Consider the following 21,446-nt stretch of genomic DNA (forward strand, 5'->3'; position numbering starts at 1 on the left):
CTGTGGCATAGCGGGTAAAGCCGCTGCCTGCAGTGCCGGCATCCCATATGGGCCAGCACTCCACTTCTAGACCCGGCTGCTCCACTTCCAATCCAGCTCTCTGCTGTGGCCTGGGAAAGCAGTGGAAGATGGCCCAAGTTCTTGGACCCCTGCACCTGCGTGGGAGACCCGGAATAAGCTCCTGGCTGCTTGCTTTGGATGGGTGTAGCTCCAGCAGTTGCCTCTATCTGGGGAGTGAACCAGCAGATGGAAGACACCTCTCCCCCCCCCATGTAACTCTGAATTTCAAGTACAATAAATAAATCTTTAAAAACAAACAAACAAATAAATGAATAAAAGGAAAAAGAAAAAATGAAATTACTATAAGTTTATTTTGGTGCAAAAAACTTGAAATTCAGGCATAATTTTTTGTTGTTGTTGTTTTTTTAATTTTTTGACAGGCAGAGTGGACAGTGAGAGAGAGACAGAGAGAAAGGTCTTCCTTTGCCGTTGGTTCACCCTCCAATGACCGCCGCGGTAGGCGCGCTACGGCCAGCGCACCACACTTATCCGATGGCAGGAGCCAGGTGCTTTTCCTGGTCTCCCATGGGGTGCAGGGGTCAAGGACTTGGGCCATCCTCCACTGCACTCCCTGGCCACAGCAGAGAGCTGGCCTGGAAGAGGGGCAACCGGGACAGGATCGGTGCCCCGACCGGGACTAGAACCCGGTGTGCCGGCGCTGCAAGGCGGAGGATTAGCCTAGTGAGCCGCGGCGCCGGCCAAATTCAGGCATAATTTTTAAAATTAATTTTAAATTATTTTCATTTATTAAGGTAGAGTTCTAGACAATGAGAGAGAGACAGAGAGAAAGGTCTTCCTTCCATTGGTTCACTCCCCAAATGGCCACTATGGCCAGTGCTGCGCCAATCCGAAGCCAGGAGCCAGGTGCTTTCCCTGGTATCCCATGCAGGTGCAGGCGCCCAAGCACTTGGACCATCCTCCACTGCACTCCCGGGCCACAGCAGAGAGCTGGACTGGAAGAGGAGCAGCCGGGACTAGAACCTGGCGCCCATATGGGATGCCAGCGCTGAAGGCAGAGGATTAACCAAGTGAACCAGGCGGCGGCCTCTTCATTTTATTTTAAAAGCAGAAAAACAGACACATGTCTCCTATGAGGGTGGCCACGATTCACACACTTGAGCTTCTCTGAAGCATATTAGCAGGAAGCTGGATCAGAAGTGGAGGCAGGACTCCCAGCCACTGTGATACGGATGTGAGAACCCAAGCAGCCTCTTAACTGTTGCACAAATGCCTGCCCCATTTTCTTCATAATAGGCATTTTCCATGAATTTTTTGATGACCCCATGAACTGACACCCTAATGCTGCCCCAAGTTTTTTTAAATTATTTTTTATTTTTTGACAGGCAGAGTAGACAGTGAGAGAGAGAGAGACAGAGAGAAAGGTCTTCCTTTTGCTGTTGGTTCACCCTCCAGTGGCCGCCAAGTTTTGACCAAATTGGTTGTAGGGGAAGACTAGCCATAATTTTTTTATTAAAAACAGATTTATTCATTTATTTGAAATGCAGAGTTACAGAGAGACAGAAAGAGCAAGAGGCGGAGGCGGGGGGGTCTCCCATCCACTTGTTCACTCCCCAGTTGACCAAAATGGCCGGAGCTGTGCTGATCCGAAGCCAGGAGCCAGGAGCTTCTTCCAGGTCTCCCACGTGGGTGCAAGGGTCCAAGGACTTGGGCCATCCTCTACTACTTTCCCAGGCCATAGCAGAAAGCTGGATCAGAAGTGGAGCAGCTGGGACTTGACTGGCATCCATATGGGATGCTGGCACTGCAGGTGGCAGTTTTATCCACTACGCCACAGTGCCAACCCCCTAAATATTCTTTAAAAGCTATATAGGTCACTGTAACATGTACTCAAGGACTGAGAACAGCTGTGTGCTGTCATTTATATAGGATAAGGATGGGCAGGGGGAAATTAAGTCATATTCACAGGAATGAGAGTTACATATAACTAAACTTGGGGAATAAGAAATATTATTTTTCCCTATAAAACAAGAATTAAAAATTACATACCCTATGCAGTGAGTAGTTAAGTATGAAAAATCTAGGAAGTCTCTCTCTCTCTCTTTTTAAAGATTTATTTATTTATTTGAAAATCAGAATTACACAGAGAGAGAAGGAGAGGCAGAGAGAGAGAGAGAGAGAGAGAGAGAGAGAGAAAGAGAGGTCTTCCATCTGCTGGTTCATTTCCCCAATTGGCCGCAATGGCTGGAGCTGCACTGATCCAAAGCCAGGAGCTAGGAGCTTCTTCTAGGCCTCGCACGCAGGTGCAGGGCTCCAAGCACTTGGGCCATCTTCTACTGGTTTCCCAGACCATAGCAGAGAGCTGAATCGGAAGTGGAGCAGCTGGGACTTGAACCGGCGCCAATATGTGATGCTGGCACTGCAGGCGGTGGCTTATCGACTATACCACAGTGCTGGCCCCAACACATTTATATATCTATAAAAGTGGCATTGTGCATATGTGTGTGTGTCTGGGTGTGTGAACAGTACTGTAGAATAAATTCCTAGAAATGGAATTATGAGATCAAAAAAAGCTCATTAGAATTTTTCGATAAATATAATCAAATTATTCTTCAAAAAGATTCTAACAATGGAAGAATGGTGTTATGGTGCAGAGGGTTAGGATGCCATCTACAGCACCAGCAGCCCATATGAGCACCAATTTGCATCCCAGCTAATCTACTTCTAATCCAGCTCCCTGCTAATATGCCTGGGAAAGCAGTGGAGGATGGCCCAACTGATTGGGTCCCTGCACCCATGTGGGAGACTGGCCTCCTTTCATTTTTTTATTTTTATTTTTGACAGGCAGAGTGAACAGTGAGAGAGAGAGAGAAAGAGAGAAAGGTCTCCCTTTGCCATTGGTTCACCCTCCAATGAAGAATTGTTTTCTTTCACATATTCAAGGACAGAGGCTGGATTCACCATTGAGTTTTTTGTGTTTTTTTTGTTTTTTTTTTTTTTTGTTTTTTTTTTTTTTTTGACAGGCAGAGTGGATAGTGAGAGAGAGAGACAGAAAGGTCTTCCTTTTTGCCGTTGGTTCACCCTCCAATGGCCGCTACAGCCGGCTCATCGCGCTGATCCGAAGGCAGGAGCCAGGTGCTTCTCCTGGTCTCCCATGTGGGTGCAGGGCGCAAGGACTTGGGCCACCCTCCACTGCACTCCCTGGCCACAGCAGAGAGCTGGCCTGGAAGAGGTGCGACCGGGACAGAATCCGGTGCCCCAACTGGGACTAGAACCCGGTGTGCCGGCGCCGCTAGGTGGAGGATTAGCCTGTTGAGCCACGGCATCGGCCTGCTACCACACTTTCAAAGCAGCTCTCTCCTGCCTCCCATCATGGCTCCCTAACCTCTTAGCTTGCCTGTTTAATCTCTAATAGTAGACTTTGTACTTCATTATTGGCTCATTGTCTCCTCCGCCGTAATCTGATCCGAGAGCAGAACAGTTCACTAGTGTCTGTTTATGAGGGTCTCTCCCCCGTGAAGGGCCGTGCTGCGGGCACTCCACGGCCACGCAACAGCGACTCTCTCAAAGCATGACTGAAGAACACAGCTCCAGCACAGATGTTAAGTAGGAAGTTAGCCTCTGTGCGTGAGAGCGGCTGAAGGACAAAAACGGGAAATTTGCAAAGCAGAGAAGCCCAGCATTTGCACCTCAAAAGTCTTGCCAAAGTCAGGTAACCTTGTTAGGTGGGTCCCAGCCCTCCCTGGTGGGTGGGAGGGGGCGGTTTAGGGGAATCTTCCATGCCCTTAATGTAGGGGCTATCAGGCTCAATAACACTGGCTGATAAAAATCCTGGAAGGAATTTCAGGAATTCCAAGCCCAGAAGAGGAAGGCGGAGGAGAAATGGCAGGCCACACCCACATCTATGGAACCGCCACTCTGAAGCCGACTCTGCTCTCAGGCTTTCCTGATGCGCCCGCCTTGCTGGCTAGCAAGTTTACGCTACTCTCACATCTAAGTTCTTTTCTTGTGCAAAGACAAGAACCTCTGATCCAGCTATCTCCGGAAATATAGATACCATGTGCAAACTTCAAAATGCTTGTGGAAAAATGGAATTAAAAGTTAGAAAAGATGGCGCCGGCACTGTGGCGTAGCTGGTAAAGCCGCAACCTGCAGTGCCGGCATCCCATATAGGTGCCGGTTTGAGTCCTGTCTACTCTACTTCCAATCCAGCTCTCTGATATGGCCTGGGAAAGCAGTAGAAGATGGCCCAAGTCCTTGGGCTCCTGACCCTCGTGGGAATGTTGTAGGCAGGCACATAGGATAGAACTGATCAGGTTTGTGAACTGAAAGACCATGCCTTCACCCACTGTGTGATCTCACATCCCTACCTGACATCACACCTGGGCACCCACCTGCCCACCAAACCATGTTAACAACTCCCCTTTGAAAAACATATAAAAGGAGCACCCCCACATGGCTCTCTGCCTCTGCTCTGCTGCCCATGATAAGCCGTGCATAGCTGCTCAAGACGCTTGCTGCACGTGGCTTTGGCCTGCTTTCTGCTTGGCATGGACTCCAACCTAATTTCCCGATTTCCTCCTCTCCTTGAAAAACCCGAGGGACCCTTACTCTGGTATTTGGTGTGCTTTATGGCGAGTGTGGCTAAGAGCTAATTGCAGATCTCTTGCTTCTGTACACATCAGCTCTGCTTGCTAACGCTTGGGGGTAAGAATGTTGCCAAACTAAAAACAAGGAACTGGGCCTGAGACAAGAAACAGGGCCCGATCTCAGGCAGGTTTCACAGACGCCCTTCCCAGATGTTCCACCGAGATTAACGGGCAGAACATTCCTCGGGTATTCCGAGAAAACAGCCCCCTTACCCCAGCCCCGGGCAGCCACTCCCCATCTAAAAGGACCCAATGAGTACCCATGGTAACCTTTAAACTAGCCAATCAAGCCAAAGCCCATGAAATATGTTAATCCTGTGGTTTTTGCCTTTAAAAGATGCTTGTAACTGCTGCTCGGGGCTTCTCTTCGCCTCTGGTGACAGGGAGCCCGTTTGCGTAAACGCCTAATAAAAATCCTCTTCCTTTTGCATCTACTAGTCTGGAGTTTGGGTCTTTGGGCGACCACCCGAGCACATTGGATTCCCAAACTTGGGGTCCTCCATCCTTAGACCAGACTGATGCCCTCACTCTCCTATACTTTTCTCCCACTGAAGAAAAAGCTTAAAAACTTATGCTGTTACCGGAGAAATTGCAGGGTTCTTGTCTTCGCACAAGAAAGAATTCAGGCGTGAGACAGAGAGTAGTGGGAGGTAAAATAGCAAGGTTTATTAGGGAAGGGACATCCGTAAGGCTGATGGGCACCTCTCCAGACAGAGCCTGAGAGACTGGGAGGGGAGAGGGCCGGGCCAAGGAGCAAGGTTACATGTTTGAGTGGAGAGATTACACCTGACCAGGCCAGGCGGGCGACTCAGCAGAGAGGCAGAGGGCTGAGCGCGCAGTCTGGTTGAGGCTGGGGGTTTTTAAGGAGATGGGTCTTGCTTCCCCACCTCTGCTCCTCTTGGAACAAAGGACTTTTTGGATGTAAATAGAAAAACTTCTATCTTGAGTTTTCCCCTGAAGGTATCAGACAGGAGGAAGCCTAGCTGGTGCCATCCTGAGTTTAGAGGAAGGGTGAGCAGGACCCCCTGGAGAATGGAGATCCAGAGCAGGGTGTTTGAAATGCAGATACTGGGCTGCATCTGGGAGATTGTGGAAGATTTGTCAGGCAGAGGGGTGGGGACCTCCACCTGGCAGGTTATCAGGTAGAGGGGGGCAGGGCAGGATGCGAACTCTGGGCTGCCCCTGAAACATTGTCAGGATGACTTTGAGATGCAGATGCATATGCTGGACATAGACGTCTTCCCTTTAGGCCTGTTACACACACATAAGCTCATATATGACTTCCTACCTAACAATGCTGCCTTGGTCATTTGTGCCGGTATTCAGAATTCTTCTCTGAATATTAGGCAAGAACTCACACAGGCTGATTAATATTGGGGATTTATTGAGCACACAGCGATATCCTATGGTACCCCATATTCCAATATCAGGATGACTCAAGAAAGCTCCTGGCTCCTGGCTCTGGATCTGTGCAGCTCTGGCCATTGCGGCCAATTGGGGAGTGAACCAGCAGATTGAAGACCTCTCTCTTTGCCTCTCTCTGCCTCTCTCTCTGTGTAACTTTGACTTTCAAATAAATAAATCTTAAAAAAAAAAAAAAAGACAGGCTTTGGTGCAAAAATTTTTGACATCCCTGAGTAATTTTTCCATAACATATTCTGCAAAACCTTAAAAAATCTGTGTTTTACAGACAGAGCTTCCATCCACTAGTTCATTCCCCAATGCCTGCAATACCCTGGTGGAATGGGAACACAAGTCCAGGTCTCCCATGAGGGTGACAGGAACCCAGTTACTTGAGTCATCACCACTGCCTCCCAGGATCTGCATTAGCAGGAAGCTGCGCTATGGAGTTGGAGACAGGAGTTGAACCCAGCTCTTCAGTGTGGGATGTGGGCCTTTTAGGCGGATCTGAAGCCAGGAGCCAGGAGCTTCTTCTGGGGCTCCCACATGGGTGCAGGGGCCCAGGCACTTGGGCCATCCTCCATTTTGTAAACAGGAGCAGCCGGGACTCAAACCTGAGCCCATATGGGATGCCAGTGCTGAAGGCCAGGGCTTTAACCCACTGTGCCACAGCACCAGCCCCTTAACCAGTGTCTTAAGTGCTAGGGCAAATACCTGTTTGTGCGCATGGATTTCAACAAAATAAGCAATTTTTAATTCCATTTTACACAAACAGCACCCTTGCACAGCTGAAAATCAGTTGGTTGCGATGGCCAAGGCAACAGACTTGGAGATGAAGCAAACTGGTTTAGAGCCTATCCCAGGAAGTTTTGGTTATTATTCAAAACCTATTTATCTGAAAATGGTGTTTATGAGTCTTCTTCAGTGAACAAGACATGAAATAGTTAACTATTTGGTATTAGAAGACATCCTGGCCAAAAACATTTATCTCAATTTTCCTACTGACTTCACTGGCTCAGGTACGACACAATATGAGGGTATATTCAGGTTTACTATCATTATGTTATTGCTTCATTATTATACTGGTCTTCATGGCTCAATTTGTGCCAAACTTAAGAATGGTAAAGCTCTGGCTGGTGCTGTGGCACAGTGGGTAAAGCCATAGCCTGCAGAGCCAGTATCCCATTCGGGTGCCAGTTTGAGTCCCAGCTGCTCCACTTCGGATCCACATTCCCGCTAATGCACCTGGGAAAGCAGTGGAAGATGGCCCAAGTCCATGAGCCCCTGCACCCATGTAGGAGACCCGCAAGAGGCTGCTGGCTCTGATCTGCCCTGCTTTGGGCATTGCAGCCATTTGGGGAGTGAACTAGCCAATGGAAGACCTTTCTCACTGTCTCTCCCTTTGTCTGTAACTCTACCTCTCAAATAAATAAATATCAAAAAATACCTGCCAAGTATTTCCTAATTCTATTGTGGCCATGGTTGCACAACTGTAAGTATACTAAAGACTACTGATTGGTAAGCTTAAAATGGCGATTTTTACGGCATATATATCGCAATAAAACAAGAGGCGGTTAACTCAGTATTTTGGGCTATTATGGAATATCCTCCAAATTTACCAAAAACAAAACAAATCCCACAGAAACCCAGTGCAAGAGCGGAGCCTGCCCCTAGTGGCCGCCGCCCGCTGAAGAACCGCTTTGTAAGTAACCCAGTTATCGGTCAAGTCCCAGGGACCAGAACCGCTCCGCGTCCGAACTCCAGAGCGAGGCTTGCGACCCGAGCGCGGGGGGCAGGCGCCCTAGCAGCTCCCGCGCCCGGCGGCGAGCCCTCGTTCTCCGGGCGGACGCCCGCGGGGCGCTGACCGGCCCTGTCCTGCACCTGCACCGAGCGGAGCAGCCGCCCGCGCGCGTTCGCAGCCCCGGGGTGACCCGGTCCAAGGCCGCCCGCGCGCTGCCGCTCAGGGGCCCCGACACAGCGGGCCGGGCGTCGGCCTAGGCTGAACGGCAGCCTCGCCCGGGAGTCCGGATGCAGGCGCCAGGCCGGACCCTCCGAACCCGAGCGCCAGGCCGCGGGCGCCGGCGTGACCAGGCCAGCGGCTGCCGCACACGCTCCAGGCTCTCACTGCAGCCCAGGGCAGCGCCCCGGACCCGCGGGCCCAGCCAGAAACCTCCCGAGACGCCCCGGCCCTTCGCCTTCAGCGTCAAGTTCCCGGAGCCCCGGCGGTCCGCACACCTCCCGCGCCCACTCCCGCGCCCGCGAAACAGCGCTCCGGCGAGGCGCCCCGGCTCCGCCCCCCAGCCCCGCGCTCTCATTGGCTGGAATCGAGGCGGGTTCGGGAGTCAGTTCCAGCTCCCTGTGCTGGACCCGGCCCCATTCGAAGGCGCGCTCCGGACTGGCTTTTCGCTCAGCCAATCATTTCTGCTAGCCAATCATCACTGAGTTTCTTCATCGTCCCCGCCCTCTTCCCTTCCTCAGCCCCTCTACCCACCAGTCCGCTCAAGAACCGCGTCCTTCCTGACGGCGTACGCGCATCTACGTCCCGGGAGCGCAGGCGCAGTGGCGTGACCGCGCTGGCCCGTCGCTGAACACGTGGGTTGGGCTGTCCCGCGCGGCGGCGGCGCCAGTGGAAACTCGATTTTGCTGGTGTCCACTGTGAGAAGCGCGCTAGTAAAGGCGATGGCGCCGGCGGAAGTCCTGAACGGGAAGGTGGTCTCCGCGTAAGCAGCTGTCATGGTGTTAGGGCTCCCAGGGTGCGTGGGTCCGCGCGGACTCACCTCTCCGGCCAGTGGCGGGAGAGGGTCCCCTGACGCCCGGAGTTCGGCTGTCTGCGGCCGAGGAGGGTCCCGGGCGCGCTGCGCGTTTGCAGGCTGGCTCCCGCACCTCTGGCGGGGCGCCCCGGCAGCACGCGGGGTCCAGCCTGGTCCTGCGCACTGGGCCGGGCGACACTGGACAGGCGTGCGAGGTGCTGGCGACGGGCCGCCGTGCTGGCGGGGGCCGCTGCGCGTCTCCTGCACGCGCGGGCCCCTCACGGGCCACGGAGCTGTGTTGCAGTTTGGGCCCTGCCTGCTGACGGGGTTCCGCGTTCCCCCGGCGGGTCTGCCCTCGCCGGCGCCTGTGGTGAGGCCGGGAGCAGCACCCCTGCTCTTGCCCTGGGAGGTGACTGGTAGGGGGAGACCAAGGTAGAAGCAAGAGAAAGGATATACGCGAGGTCTGCAGAAAGTTCACGGAAAATGCGTATTATAAAAAACACGTAGGTTTCAAGTGTTTCTGCACCAGCATAGCTTATCTTTCAAGTCCATTTTCCGTGAACTTTCTGAAGGGCACTCCTGTGTGACCTTACCCAGTTTGCTCTTGGGATCTTTGACAGAAATAGTTATCTAGTAACTGCTGTGGCTGGCAACAGTAATTGTCCTATAACCCCTAACTTTGTGGGCAGAGGCTTTTGAATTACACACTCATTGGTGGCCAACCCTGCCTGGAGTAAAGATGACTTTTCCTGGAAGGTGGAGATGGCCGACAAGATGGTGGGATAGAACCAGGTATGGTGTGTCACTTTGGTGAGAAGGAGCCTCAGATGTTTGGATTACAAATACAGTGTGTGTGTCTGAGTGTTCTTGATTTCTTTTTAAAGATTTATTTTAATTGAAATGCAGAAATAGAGATCTTCCATCCGCTGGTTCACATCTCAAACGGCCACATTGGTCCAAGCTGCGCTGATCTGAAGCCAGGAGCTTCTCCCAGTTCTCCCATGCAGGTGCAGGGGCCCAAGGATTTGAGCCATCTTCTACTGCTTTCCCAGGCCATAGCAGAGAGCTGGATCGGAAATGGAGCAGCTGGGACTTGAACCAGCATACATATGGAATAGCAGCACTGCGGGCGGCAGTTTTACCCGCTACTCCACAGGGCTGGCCCCCCCCTACTTTTGTTTGCTTCTTGGTTATATTCAAACCTACTACTTTTATCCATGGCTTTTTTCTTATTTTGAAAAAAGATTTATTTATTTGTTTGAAAGTCAGAGTTACACAGAGAGAAGAGAGACATGGAGAGATCTTCCATCTGCTGGTTCACTCCCCAAATGGCTGCAATGGCTAGGGCTGGGTCAGGCCAAAACCAGGAGCCAGGAGCTTCCTCCCATGTGGATGCAGGGGCCAAAAGAGTTGGGCCATCCTCCGCTGCTTTCCTAGGCCATTAGCAGGGAGCTGGATTGGAAGTGGAGCAGCCAGGATTTGAACGGGCACTTATATGAGATGCTGGTGTCACTGGCAGCAGCTTAACCTAGGCCGCTGGGTTACAATGCTGGCCCCTCTTGTATGTCTTTTGGTAGAACGTTCTATACACGTTTCTGTTTGGGTATAGACCTGAGAACAGAACTGCAGGTGGTAGGGATCTCACTCTTGGTGGACACTGCCAGTCTTTCCAGGGTTGCTTTGAGCGGGTTATGCTTACAGGGAGGTTTTGAAACACAGCAGTGCCCAGTCCCCATAACATACGGATTCAATTAGATTTGATAACAAGGAGCCTTATTTTAAAAGGTTTTCTTTTTTCCTTAAAGTTCATTCCGGGTTTCTAGTGCATTTTGAAGTTTGACCACTTGCCTGAAGCCTTAAGTCAGTCTGCTTCTCATCAGTGGAGAGCGAGGTGCAGTGCCTGAGGCACAGGTTGTGAAAGCATTTTCTGGAAAGACGCCCCAGGTGCTAGAAGGGCCTCTCACCCCGGCTGCTCAGAATGAACACAGCCGGCCTTTTACGTTGCCCTGTTGGTTCCTACCTGAGTGTTTAGTGGATTTGGCCTAATGGTTAAGATAACGGTGGAGGCGCCCACCTTCCACATTGGAGTGTCTGGGTTCAAGTTCACCTTGGCTCCTGACCCCAGCGTCCTGCTCGTGTGCACCCTGGGGGACAGCAGAGACGGCTCAAGCAGTTGAGTCCCTGCTGCCCACGTGGCAGACCTTGACTGAATGTCGGCTTCACCTGTGGCTCAGCGTGGGCCGTCGCGGGCATCTGTGGATGGGAATTCTCTCTGTTTCTCTTCTCCAGTTACTTTAAAGGACAAAAACGCGTTCAGACGAAGGCCCCTTTGTGCTTATGGAAGACTTTTCTTTCCTGTGCTCAGTAGGTGGCTCTCTCAGAGACAGCTGCGCCTTGGCACTTGGATCTTCCTGAAGACTTTGACTGCGGGAACTGGTGCTAGATGTTCAGAGTTGCTCTGGGAGTGGGAGCCCTGGCGGGGAGACAGCCTGCCTGGCCCCTGGGTTAGTGCACTGCTCCTAGCTCCCGTGTGCAGAGGCCGCAGCAGGCACTCTAACCCTGGGGCTGTGGCCCTGGGCGAATCCTGAACAAGAAGGTGGGCCTCATAACTTGAGCACTTTGGGCTGCAGGTGGAGGCTCTGAGCGGCATGTCCCTCCTTCCTTCCTTCCTTCCTTCCTTCCTTCCTTCCTTCCTTCCTTCCTTCCTTCCTTCCTTTCTTTCTTTCTTTAAGATTTATTTGTCTATTTGAAAGTCAGAGTTACACAGACAGAGCAGGAGAGGCAGAGAGAGAGGTCTTCCATCCTCTGGTTCACCCTCCAAATGGCCACAACTGTTGGAGCTGCACCAATCTGAAGCTAGGAGCTTCTTGCTGGTCTCCCACATGGGTGCAGGGGCCCAAGGACTTGGGTCATCTTCCACTGCTTTCCCAGGCCATAGCAGAGAGCTGGATTGGAAGTGGAGCAGCCGGGACTCAAACCGGTGCCCATATGGGATGCTAGCACCGCAGGCGGCGGCTTTACCCGCCACACCACAGCGCCAGCCCCCATCTTTTTCTTTTTCTAGACCAAGGGTGTTGAGAGAAAGGATCAGTGGGTTTCTTACATTGCAGGCAGGGATTCTGGCCTGCGGGGAAAGACTGCCTCCTCCCAGGTTTGCAGTCAGTTTCCTTGGTTGCCTCTGACAGTAGGGCCTCTCCACTGAGACTCTGTCGGGACACATTGGCAAGCCTTAAGCGTCTGGGCAGTTTCTCCCTCTGGATTAATTAAGCTACTAAAATGCACTGTTTGAACTGTAAAGTCTCACCTTTGGAGGGAGGAGTGGTAGGGCAGGCGTGAGTTCCATAATCAGCATTCCTCCAAAATTCAGTCCCATTTTGCAGATGAGGGAACAGTTGAGGCCAGAACAGGGACGGGATTGGGCCAAGGGTTACCAGGCTGGTTAATGGCAGAAGCTAGAACCAAGCTCTTGACCCGGTGCGTGGTGTTTTCTGTTCTTTAAGGACGCAGTACTTTCCAAAAGGGATTTCATAAACTCACCTTTCTCTCTACAGCTGTCACGCCCGTGCCTCCCACTCTGCTGAGAGTGCCCTCCCTGACTTGTCTACTTTTATTATTCTCCCTTTGTACCTTCCTGTGAGCCCAGATGTTGGCGGAGCTCAGCAGTTCAGATTGCTTCTCCACCTGCTCTGCCTGTGGGTTATACAGATGCTTACCTGATGGGCCTGGTTGCCCAGTTCTCTCCCTTTGGGAGTGACACCCCTATTTCTCCCTTATAGGGAGTCGAGAGATCGTAACCTGATTTTTACAGCTGGAGGGAGGTCTGTGTTAGGAACAAGTCTGTCTTTTTTGGGTCACTTACTCGACAGGTATCTATTTCCTTTAAGGCAAGCACAATTTCTAAAGCCTTAAAACTCCTCTTTTTTTTTTTTTTTTTTAAATATTATTTTATTTGAAAGGGAAGACAAACAGGATTTTTTGCAGCATGGGAGTTGCAGTTGGGTTCAGGTTATCACTTTTGTAGAACTGACTTATGGGCAAAGATTTGAGGAGGTGGGGCCTGAGGCTGCCGTGTTATGAAGAAAAGGGCCCTGACCAGAAGCACGGCCTGTGCCATGAACCTTGGACCTCACCTGTCGGTAAATAAGTGCTTTGGGGCCAACAGTGATGGCCCTGTGGCTAGCTGCGTGCATGTGGGGTGGAAGACACCTGACACTGGTGATGAAATCAGCCCTGGGCATGGGGTGTCCTTCGTAAGGGGTGATACAGAGAGAGCAGTGTGTCTTACTCAGCAGGAGAAGAGCCTCCTTGCTCGGGGTTTCAGACTGGAAAGCATGAAGTTTCTATACGTATGCCTTTCAAAGTGCGGCCTGCATCATTTTGTCTGATGGGTTTCCCTTTGTTCTCTCATCCTGGGGTCATTTTTCTTGATTAAGTCTCTTTTAAAAGATTTTGTTTATTTATTTATTTGAAAGGCAGAGTTACAGAGACAGAGGAGGGAGAGAGAGAGTGATAGCTTCCATCTGCTGGTTTATTCCCCAAATGACCACAATGGCCTGGGCTGGACCAAGATGAAGCCAGAAGCTAGGAGCTTCTTCTGGGTCTCCCACGTGGGTGCAGGGGCCCAAACACTTGGGCTATCTTTGCTTGCTTTCCCCAGGCCATTAGCAGGAAACTAGATTGGAAGTAGAGTAGCCAAGACTTGAACCGGCACCCATTTGGGATGCTGGTGCTGCAGGGGTGGCTTTACCCGCTGTGCCACAACCAAATTTTTTTTTTTTTTTTTTTTGACAGGCAGAGTTAGAGAGAGAGAGAGACAGAGAGAAAGGTCTTCCTTCCGTTGGTTCACCCCCCAAATGGCCGCTATGGATCGGCTGTGCCGATCCGAAGCCAGGAGCCAGGTGCTTCCTCCTGGTCTCCCATGCAGGTGCAGGGCCCAAGCACTTGGGCCACCAAATTTCCTTTTTAAAAAGACTAATTGAGAAGACAGATGGTTTGCCCCTTAGTGGGTCCCTGACAATAGGTGCTATGAATTTTGAAATTTGTACTTGTCCAAGAGGCAGAGACACAGATTGAGAGATCTCCCCGGCTGCCCACAGTGGCTGCGGCTGGGCCAGGCCAGAGCCAGGAGTCAGGAACTCAACCCATGTCTCCATGGAGGTGGTATCCCCAGAGCTTAGACACAGCATCGCTCCCCACTCTGTGGGTCACGGGTAATGTAGTTTACCTCTCTGTGCCTCGGCTTCCTGATCTGTGTATTAGGGTAGTCATGGGACCTAACTCATACAATTGTTAGAATTAGCGCATTGTCAAGCATTTAACACAGCCCCTGGCAGGTACACCGTAAACTCAGTCTGTAGCTACTTAGAAACTACTTGTGCAGTAAACAAGTGATGTCTGTGTTTATCCAGGCTGTATCTTTGGGAGCTAGTTTATAATCCTGAGCCTTAAAATGGGAATTTGGAACCTTGGCTGCACATTTAGCCACAGGGCCGGAAGAACCATTTGTGTAAAAAGAATCCTCCCACCATAGTGAGAGGCAGGTCTTCCTGGCTACTGAGTGAACACTGAACTCTATCCTGTAGATGAAATACCAGGAGGCTCGTTTGTGTTTCCAAGGATTTGCTTTATTTTATTATTTATTATTGTTATTCTTTAGATTTATCTATTTGAAAGAGTTACGGGGTAGGGGAGTGACAGAGTGAGAGAGAAATCTTCCATCCTGTGGTTCACTCCCCAGGTGGCTGCAACTAGGCTGAAGCCAGGATCCAGCAGCTTCCCCCTGGGTTCCCCTTAGGTGGCAGGGGCCTAAACACTTAGGCCATCTTCCGTGGCTTTCCCAGGCCACCAGCAGTGAGCTGGATTGCAAGTTCAACAGCCGAGACACAAACTGGTACCCATATGGGATGCCAGCGGTGCCTTGGGCAGCCTTACCCACTACGCCACAATGCTGGCCCCCAAAGATTTGCTTTTAATAAATGCAAGTTGCTCAGAAGTTCCATGGAAGCTTGAATTTAGTGGCTGGCTTGAGAGGGAGCCTGTGCAGGAGAGCAGGTGTGAGCTGAGACGTGGGACCTCCTCGTCTGTCTTCAGGAGGCCACTGGCCAGGCCACTGGGCAAACTGGAACAGGGCAGAGTCCAGTGCTGGCAGCCATCTGTGCTCATGGTCCCAGTGAGAGTCCTGACTGGGGACATGGTCTACAAATAAATGTTTGTCCCTGTCCATCAGGAGGGTTGGGATCAGGCACTTTGGAATTTGGACAGTGGGACCTTGAACAGTAGTGTGTGGTCCCCTACTATGCTCCCGTTTGCGTAAAAAATCTGGGCACAGACATTTGGTGAAGTGGTTAAGATGCCACATCCCGTATCAGAATGCCTGGTTTTGCTTCCTGGTGCTTCCGATTCTGGCTGCCTGCTCATGTGCACCCTGGGAGGCAGCAGTAACGGCTTAAGTACTTGGGTCCCTGCCACCCACGGGGGAGCCCCAGATTGAGCTCCTGGCTCCCAGTTTCGGCTTGGCCCGGCCTTGGCTGTTGCAGGCATTTGGGTAGTAGTAAACCAGTAAAGCAGCTGGGAGTTCTGTGTCTGTCTTTCTGTCTCTCATAAAACAAAAAAGGTCCCTGGGGCCGAGGGAAGGGACTCCCCTCTCCTCCGATGGACTGGCGTAGAGGTTAAGGGGCAAGAACGGCATGCGTGGTCTTGGGAAGGCAAGTGAGCCTCACTTGCACTTGGTACGGAGGGCATGATGCTGTCTGCTTGAGGGTGAAGAGAACGCGTGTGGCTCTAGAACAAGCCTGTGGTTGCTGTGCAGGCCTCTGAGGTCCGATGCTCCGTGCAGAAGGCCCTGTCACCTGCGCTCTGCTCCCCTTGGCAGTGACTCCTGGCATGCTGTAAATCCTGCAGCTTGAACGAGTGTGGCTAGCAGGGCCACAGGCGGTTTATGAAACTTCAGCCTGGTGTGTCTCGGCCAAGAATTCCAAGGCTAGTGACGGGTTCAACAGTACATTTCCCCCTCCTTTCTGTGGGCTTGTCACTTGCTTGCTAAAGAGTTAGAAACTTCGGTCCCCCCATGAAGAGATCTCCCAGCTTGGGTTCTAGGCGATGAATTATCCGATCCATCAGGAGAGCACCCAAATGGATTGCCTTCAGAAAGTCATTCTAGTCCCATTGGACTGGGGAGAGACCGCTGAACCATACATTGTTGCCTAAGCATTTTGTTCTTTGCCGCAAGCCTGGGCAGGAGGGCCCAGCTTTGCGTCCTGGTGCTCGCTGAGCCTGGGGAGATAAGCATTTCTGTAGGGGATGTGCCAGAGCCGGTCAGGGGCTGTGTCTGCACTGCCTTGTGTGGCTTCGTGTGATAAATGATCTTTCCTTTGGCTTTGGGTGCCAGTGCTAGTCTCTGCTTGCTTAGTAAGCAGCCTGAGATGTGAGTCCTTTCCATCTAAACATTTCCTTTAGAATTCTCTCAGAGCAGGAGGAGGAGTGGGCAGTTGGCAAAGCAGTAAAGGTGCCATTGGGACGTGGAACTCGGGTTGCCTGCACCAACATTGGAACGTCTCAGCTCCCTTCCCACTTCCGGCTTCCTGCTAGCCCACTTCCTGGGAAGCAGTGGTGATGGCTAAAGTAGTGGGGTCCCTGCCACCCACGTGGGAAACCTGCATTGAGTTCTTGCCTTGGCCTTTCTGGGCATTTGGGAAGTGAACCAGCAGATGGGATATCTCGGTCTGTCTCAAATAAGTAGAAATAAATACAAATGTATTTATTTTAAAGATTTGTTTATTTATTTGGAAGGCAGAGAGAGGCGGACAGATCTCCCATATCCTGGTTCATCCCACAAATGCCCACAACAGCTGGGGCTGGACCGAGCTGAAGTTAGGAGCCAAGAACTCAGTCCGGGTCTCCCCCATGGGTGGCAGGGACCCAAGTCCTTGAGCCCTCACCTGCTGCCTCCCAGGGTGCACAGCAGCAGGAAGCTGGGATCAGGAGTGGAAATGGGATTTAACCACAGTACTCCAATAAAGGATGCAGGCATCCCACGTGGTGTCTTTTTTTTTTTTTTTCCTAAGATTTATTTGTTTATTTGAAAGGCAGAGCTGCAGAGAGAGAGAGAGAGAGAGGGAGGGAGGGAAGGAGGTCTTCCATTCGCTGGTCCACTTCCCAAATAGCTATAACGGCTGGAACTGAGCTGATCCGAAGCCAGGAGCCAGGAGCTTCTTCTGGGTCTCCCATGCAGGTGCAGGAACCCAAGGACTTGGACCATCTTCTACTGCTTCCCCAGGCCACAGCAGAGAGCTGGATTGGAAGTAGAGCAGCCAGGACTCAAATCAATGCCCATATGGGATGCTGTCACTGCAGGTGATGGCTTTACCTGCTATTCCACAGGGCCGGCCCCTCTTGTCCCATAACTCTTTTTTTTTTTTTTTTTTTTTTTTTTTGACAGGCAGAGTGGATAGTGAGAGAGACAGAGAGAAAGGTCTTCCTTTTTGCCATTGGTTCACCCTCCAATGGCCACTGCGGCCGGCGCACTGCACTGATCCAAAGCCAGGAGCCAGGTGCTTCTCCTGGTCTCCCATGCGGGTGCAGGGCCCAAGGACTTGGGCCATCCTCCACTGCCTTCCCGGGCCATAGCAGAGAGCTGGACTGGAAGAGGGGCAACCGGGATAGAATCCGGTGCCCCAACCGGGACTAGAACCCGGTGTGCCGGCGCCGCAAGGCAGAGGATTAGCCTGTTAAGCCACGGCGCTGGCCCGTCCCATAATTCTTGTTACAGGCAGAAGGTAACAACAGTGGTCTAGAGGCCAAATGTTTTGTTTGAGTTGCAGGATTATTTTCTAAAAATTGGATTACTTCCCATTTACATCCGTTATTACACATAAAAATCTAGGTGCCTGACTTTTGAAAGGAGAAGGGAAGTTTATTAATGGTACCCTCTATTCTTAAATGTTTGCTGGTCCTGAGTGGTGCTGCCCCCTACCCCTGGCCTCCATAGGTGGCAGAGTGGGGGAGGGGGAGCACATTTTTCAGGAATCCAACCACACTTGGTCAGGTGTCCAGGACTCTGAAGATACTCTGCTCTTGGTGATCTTTCTCTGATGAGTTTGTAATCCACTTTAAAAAAAAAAAAAGTTTATTTTATTTGAAACGTAGAGTTAAAAAGAGAGAAGGGGAGACAGAGAGAAGTCTTCCATCCGCTGGTCACTCCCCAAATGGCTACAACCATTAGGGCTGGGTTAGACTGAAGTCAGGAACCAGGAACTCCATCCGGGTCTCCCTTGTGGGTGCAGGCGCCCAAGCACTTGGGCCATTTTCTGCTGCTTTCCCAGGTGCATTAGAAGGGAGCTGGATCGGAAGAGGCACAGCCAGGACTTGAACTGGAGCCAGCATAGCATACCGGTGCTGCAGGCAGCGGCTTAATCCGCTACTGCACAGCACCAGTCCCTGTAATCCACTTTTAAAGTCCTAAAATATGTGAGGTCTTTCTCCGCCAGCTCAGTCTAGTTTCCAAGCTCCCCTTTTATTCTGTATTTCCCAGATGGGTGGTTTTTCCTGACCTCCCCACCCTGGGGCATTTACATGTGTCTGGAGACTTTTTGGGTATCAGAGTGGGGAAAGGGGTATTGAGTGATATTGGCAGCTAGCGATAGAAGCCAGGGATGCTGCTAAGTGTTTTACAGGATATGTGTGTCCCCCAACTATCCCCCCCCCACTCCCCGCAACTAAGAATTATCTGGCCCAAATGTCAGTAGTGCCAAGATCGAGGAACTCTGATCTGGAAGCGTAGAGTGAGTAGCCAGTGCATCACTGATGTGAGTTATTAATGGCCTTTATCCTCCCTGGGAATTAGAGGGTTCCTTAAAAATATGACCTATGTTCATGTCAAAACATCAGGCAATTCGCTTTTCCTGTCTTAGGTCTTTGAGATCAAATTGAATGGGAGAACTTACATTATAAATTTCTTTTTAAAAAATGATCTGTTGTTTATTTATTCGAAAGGCAGAGTGACAGAGAGAGAGAAGAGAGGCAGAGAAAGATCTTCCATCCACTGGTTCACTTCTCAAATGGCTGCAACAGCCAAATCTGGGCCAGGCTGAAGCCAGGAGCCAGGAGCTTCTTCCAGGTCTGCCACATGGGTGCAGGGGCCCAGGCACTTGGGCCATCTCCTGCTGCTTTCCCCGGCCATAGCAGGGAGCTGGATTGGAAGTGCAGCGGCTGGGACTCCAACTGTTGCCCATATGGGAAGCTAGCATTGCAGGCAGAGGCTTAGCCTACTGTACCACAGTGCCATCCCCAAATATGTATTTCTTGAAACACTAGATGGCCTCATAGTCACAATTATTTTTATCAGGAAGTACAGACTAAATAAAAAAAAAAATTTGGAACTTTTTTTTTTAAATAGATTTTATTTTTTTATTTGAGAGGTGAGAGGGAGAAACAGAGAGAAAGGTCTTCTGTTGGTTCACTCCCTAAATGGCCGCAGTGGCCGGCGCTGCGCCCATCCGAAGCCAGGAGCCAGGTGCTTCTTCCCTGTCTCCCACGCGGGTGCAGGGGCCCAAGGACTTGGGTCATCTACTGCTTTCCCAGGCCATAGCAGAGAGCTGGATCGTAAGTAGAGCAGATAGGACTCGAACTGGTGCCCATGTGGGATGCCGGCACCACAGGCAGAGGATTAACCTACTGCGCCACGGCACAGGCCCCTGGAACTATTGTTTAGTAATGTAAAAGTTATGATGAGCAAATTAACAGATGAACTAAAGCAAATTGAATAATTAAATGCTTTGTCTTGTATTCTTTTTTTTTTTTTTCTTTTAAAGATTCTTTATTGGGGCCGGTGCTGTGGCACAGTGGGTTAAAGCCCTGGCCTGAAGTGCCGGCATCCCATATGGGCGCAGGTTCTAGTCCCAGCTGCTCCTCTTCTGATCCAGCTCTCTGCTGTGGCCTGGGAAAGCAGTAGAAGATGTCCCAAGTCCTTGGGCCCCTGCACCCACATGGGGGACTCAGAAGAAGCTCCTGGCTCCTGGCTTCGGATTGGCGCAACTCCGGCCGTTGTGGCCATTTGGGGAGTGAACCAGCGGATAGAAGACCTCTGTCTCTGTCTCTACCTCTCTCTGTAACACTGTCTTTCAAATAAAATAAATCTTAAAAAAAGAGATTTATTTTATTTATTTGACAGAGTTACAGAGAGGTAGACACAGAGAGAGACAAAGAGAGAGATCTTCCATCTGCTGGTTCACTCCCCAAATGGCCGCAATGGTTGGAGTTGAGCCAATCCAAAGCCAGGAGCCAAGAGCTTCTTCTGGGTCTCTTACATGGGTGTAGGAACCCAAGGACTTGGGTCATCTTCTACTGCTTTCCCAGGCAACAGCAGAGAGTTGGATTGGAAGTGGAGCAGCCGGGATCCAAACCGGCACCCATATTGGATGCCGGTGCTACAGGCTGGGGCTTTAACCCACTGTGCCACAGTGTGGCCCCATTGTCCTGTATTCTTAAAGTCATTACAGTCATCTCTTCCTGAGGGGAGGGTAATTTGGTCCCTGTTTAGAAAAACCTTTAGGTTTTGAAGATGGATGTTCTCACTTTTTGTCTGATGGCGTTGTGTGTGGTTTTTGTTTTTTTGATGTGCCTTTTGGGAATTTCTCTAAGCTTGTGCAACATTTCAGCGTTTCTGTTGTCTGACGGCTGCTCATTTTCATTGTGTAAATTTCTGAGCTATGTAGCTGAAATACTGTGCTGCCTCTTTGGGCTACCTCATTAGCTCCTGTTTGAGCAGTGCTTCTTTCTCTGTCATAAAATGTCAAAGATTTGAAACTGAGCCATCACATCTAACAGAATGAATCTCATTGTGAACTCTGTCGTGAATATCTGGCATAAAATTCGGGTCCAAAGAGCTGACAAGTGACTGTACAGGGGGACTGGAGGTGATACCATTTCTACACACCACTGCACTCTGGTTGTCTATTATAACTGAATGTGGAAGAAGTTACCTTGGAGAAAACTGATAGTAATCCCAATGAGTCTCTAGAGATTCAAGCAAACATTGAGAGGCAGAAATAGATATTATTTCCACCTTGATTTTTGGGAATTAAAGATAACCCCAAATGTTACATTTTATTGGTCTGCAACAGGGTTTCTCAACTTCAGGCTCTGTTCACATTTGTGCTGGGTAGTTCTTTGTCTCTGTGTTGTGCTATGGGTTACAGGTGCTTGGCTGCAGCAGGTAGCATCTGCTACCCACTAGGTGCCAGCAGCAACTTATTTAAAACTGCATCTGTCTGTTCGTATCCCTGCTTTCCACATCATATTGAATTGGCTGTGATGGTTTTACTCATTGCCACCCATCAGGCCCGGAGAGACTTTCACGGTTTTTTCTCCCTTTTTTTCCCACTTCTTTCTATTCTGCAGATTTCAGCGAGGGTTGGTGGAGGTTGGGGTGACCCTAGGTGGGTTCTGCCATGCAGAGATGGCTCATCGGTGTTGCGGCTGCCTGTTTTGGCCTCACTTCTCTCTGGAATCTTCACCAGGTTGTTCCATAGCAATTAAACTTTCTGGAAATTACGGCCTGTAAAAACTAAAGGGCTTCCCACCATTTAATTAATCACAACTTTATGACTCAGAAATACGGACAAGGGATTAC

General features: G+C 50.7%; 2 protein-coding genes across 3 annotated transcripts in view; one reads left to right on the forward strand and one right to left on the reverse strand.

Annotated features, from left to right (window-relative positions):
- Nucleotides 1-8,633, reverse strand: part of LOC133751585 (coiled-coil domain-containing protein 170-like) — a 54,884-nt gene extending 46,251 nt beyond the window's left edge. The window contains exon 1 of the mRNA XM_062181720.1: nucleotides 8,560-8,633. The gene's annotated coding sequence lies outside the window, so the exon portion shown is untranslated. The remainder of the gene's footprint in view (nucleotides 1-8,559) is intronic.
- Nucleotides 8,634-8,652: 19 nt separating this feature from the next.
- MTHFD1 (methylenetetrahydrofolate dehydrogenase, cyclohydrolase and formyltetrahydrofolate synthetase 1) overlaps nucleotides 8,653-21,446 on the forward strand; it is a 70,823-nt gene continuing 58,029 nt past the window's right edge. Inside the window, exon 1 of one of the 2 annotated variants that reach the window (XM_062181719.1) lies at nucleotides 8,653-8,788. In XM_062181719.1, coding sequence (XP_062037703.1) covers nucleotides 8,748-8,788 — 41 coding nt within the window. In that variant the 5' untranslated portion in view covers nucleotides 8,653-8,747. Of the gene's footprint in view, nucleotides 8,789-9,514; nucleotides 9,611-21,446 lie in introns of those variants that run through there. The other variant, XM_062181718.1, reaches the window with a different exon arrangement.

Source organism: Lepus europaeus, chromosome 22 (assembly GCF_033115175.1).
Source record: "Lepus europaeus isolate LE1 chromosome 22, mLepTim1.pri, whole genome shotgun sequence".
Lineage (NCBI taxonomy): Eukaryota > Metazoa > Chordata > Mammalia > Lagomorpha > Leporidae > Lepus > Lepus europaeus.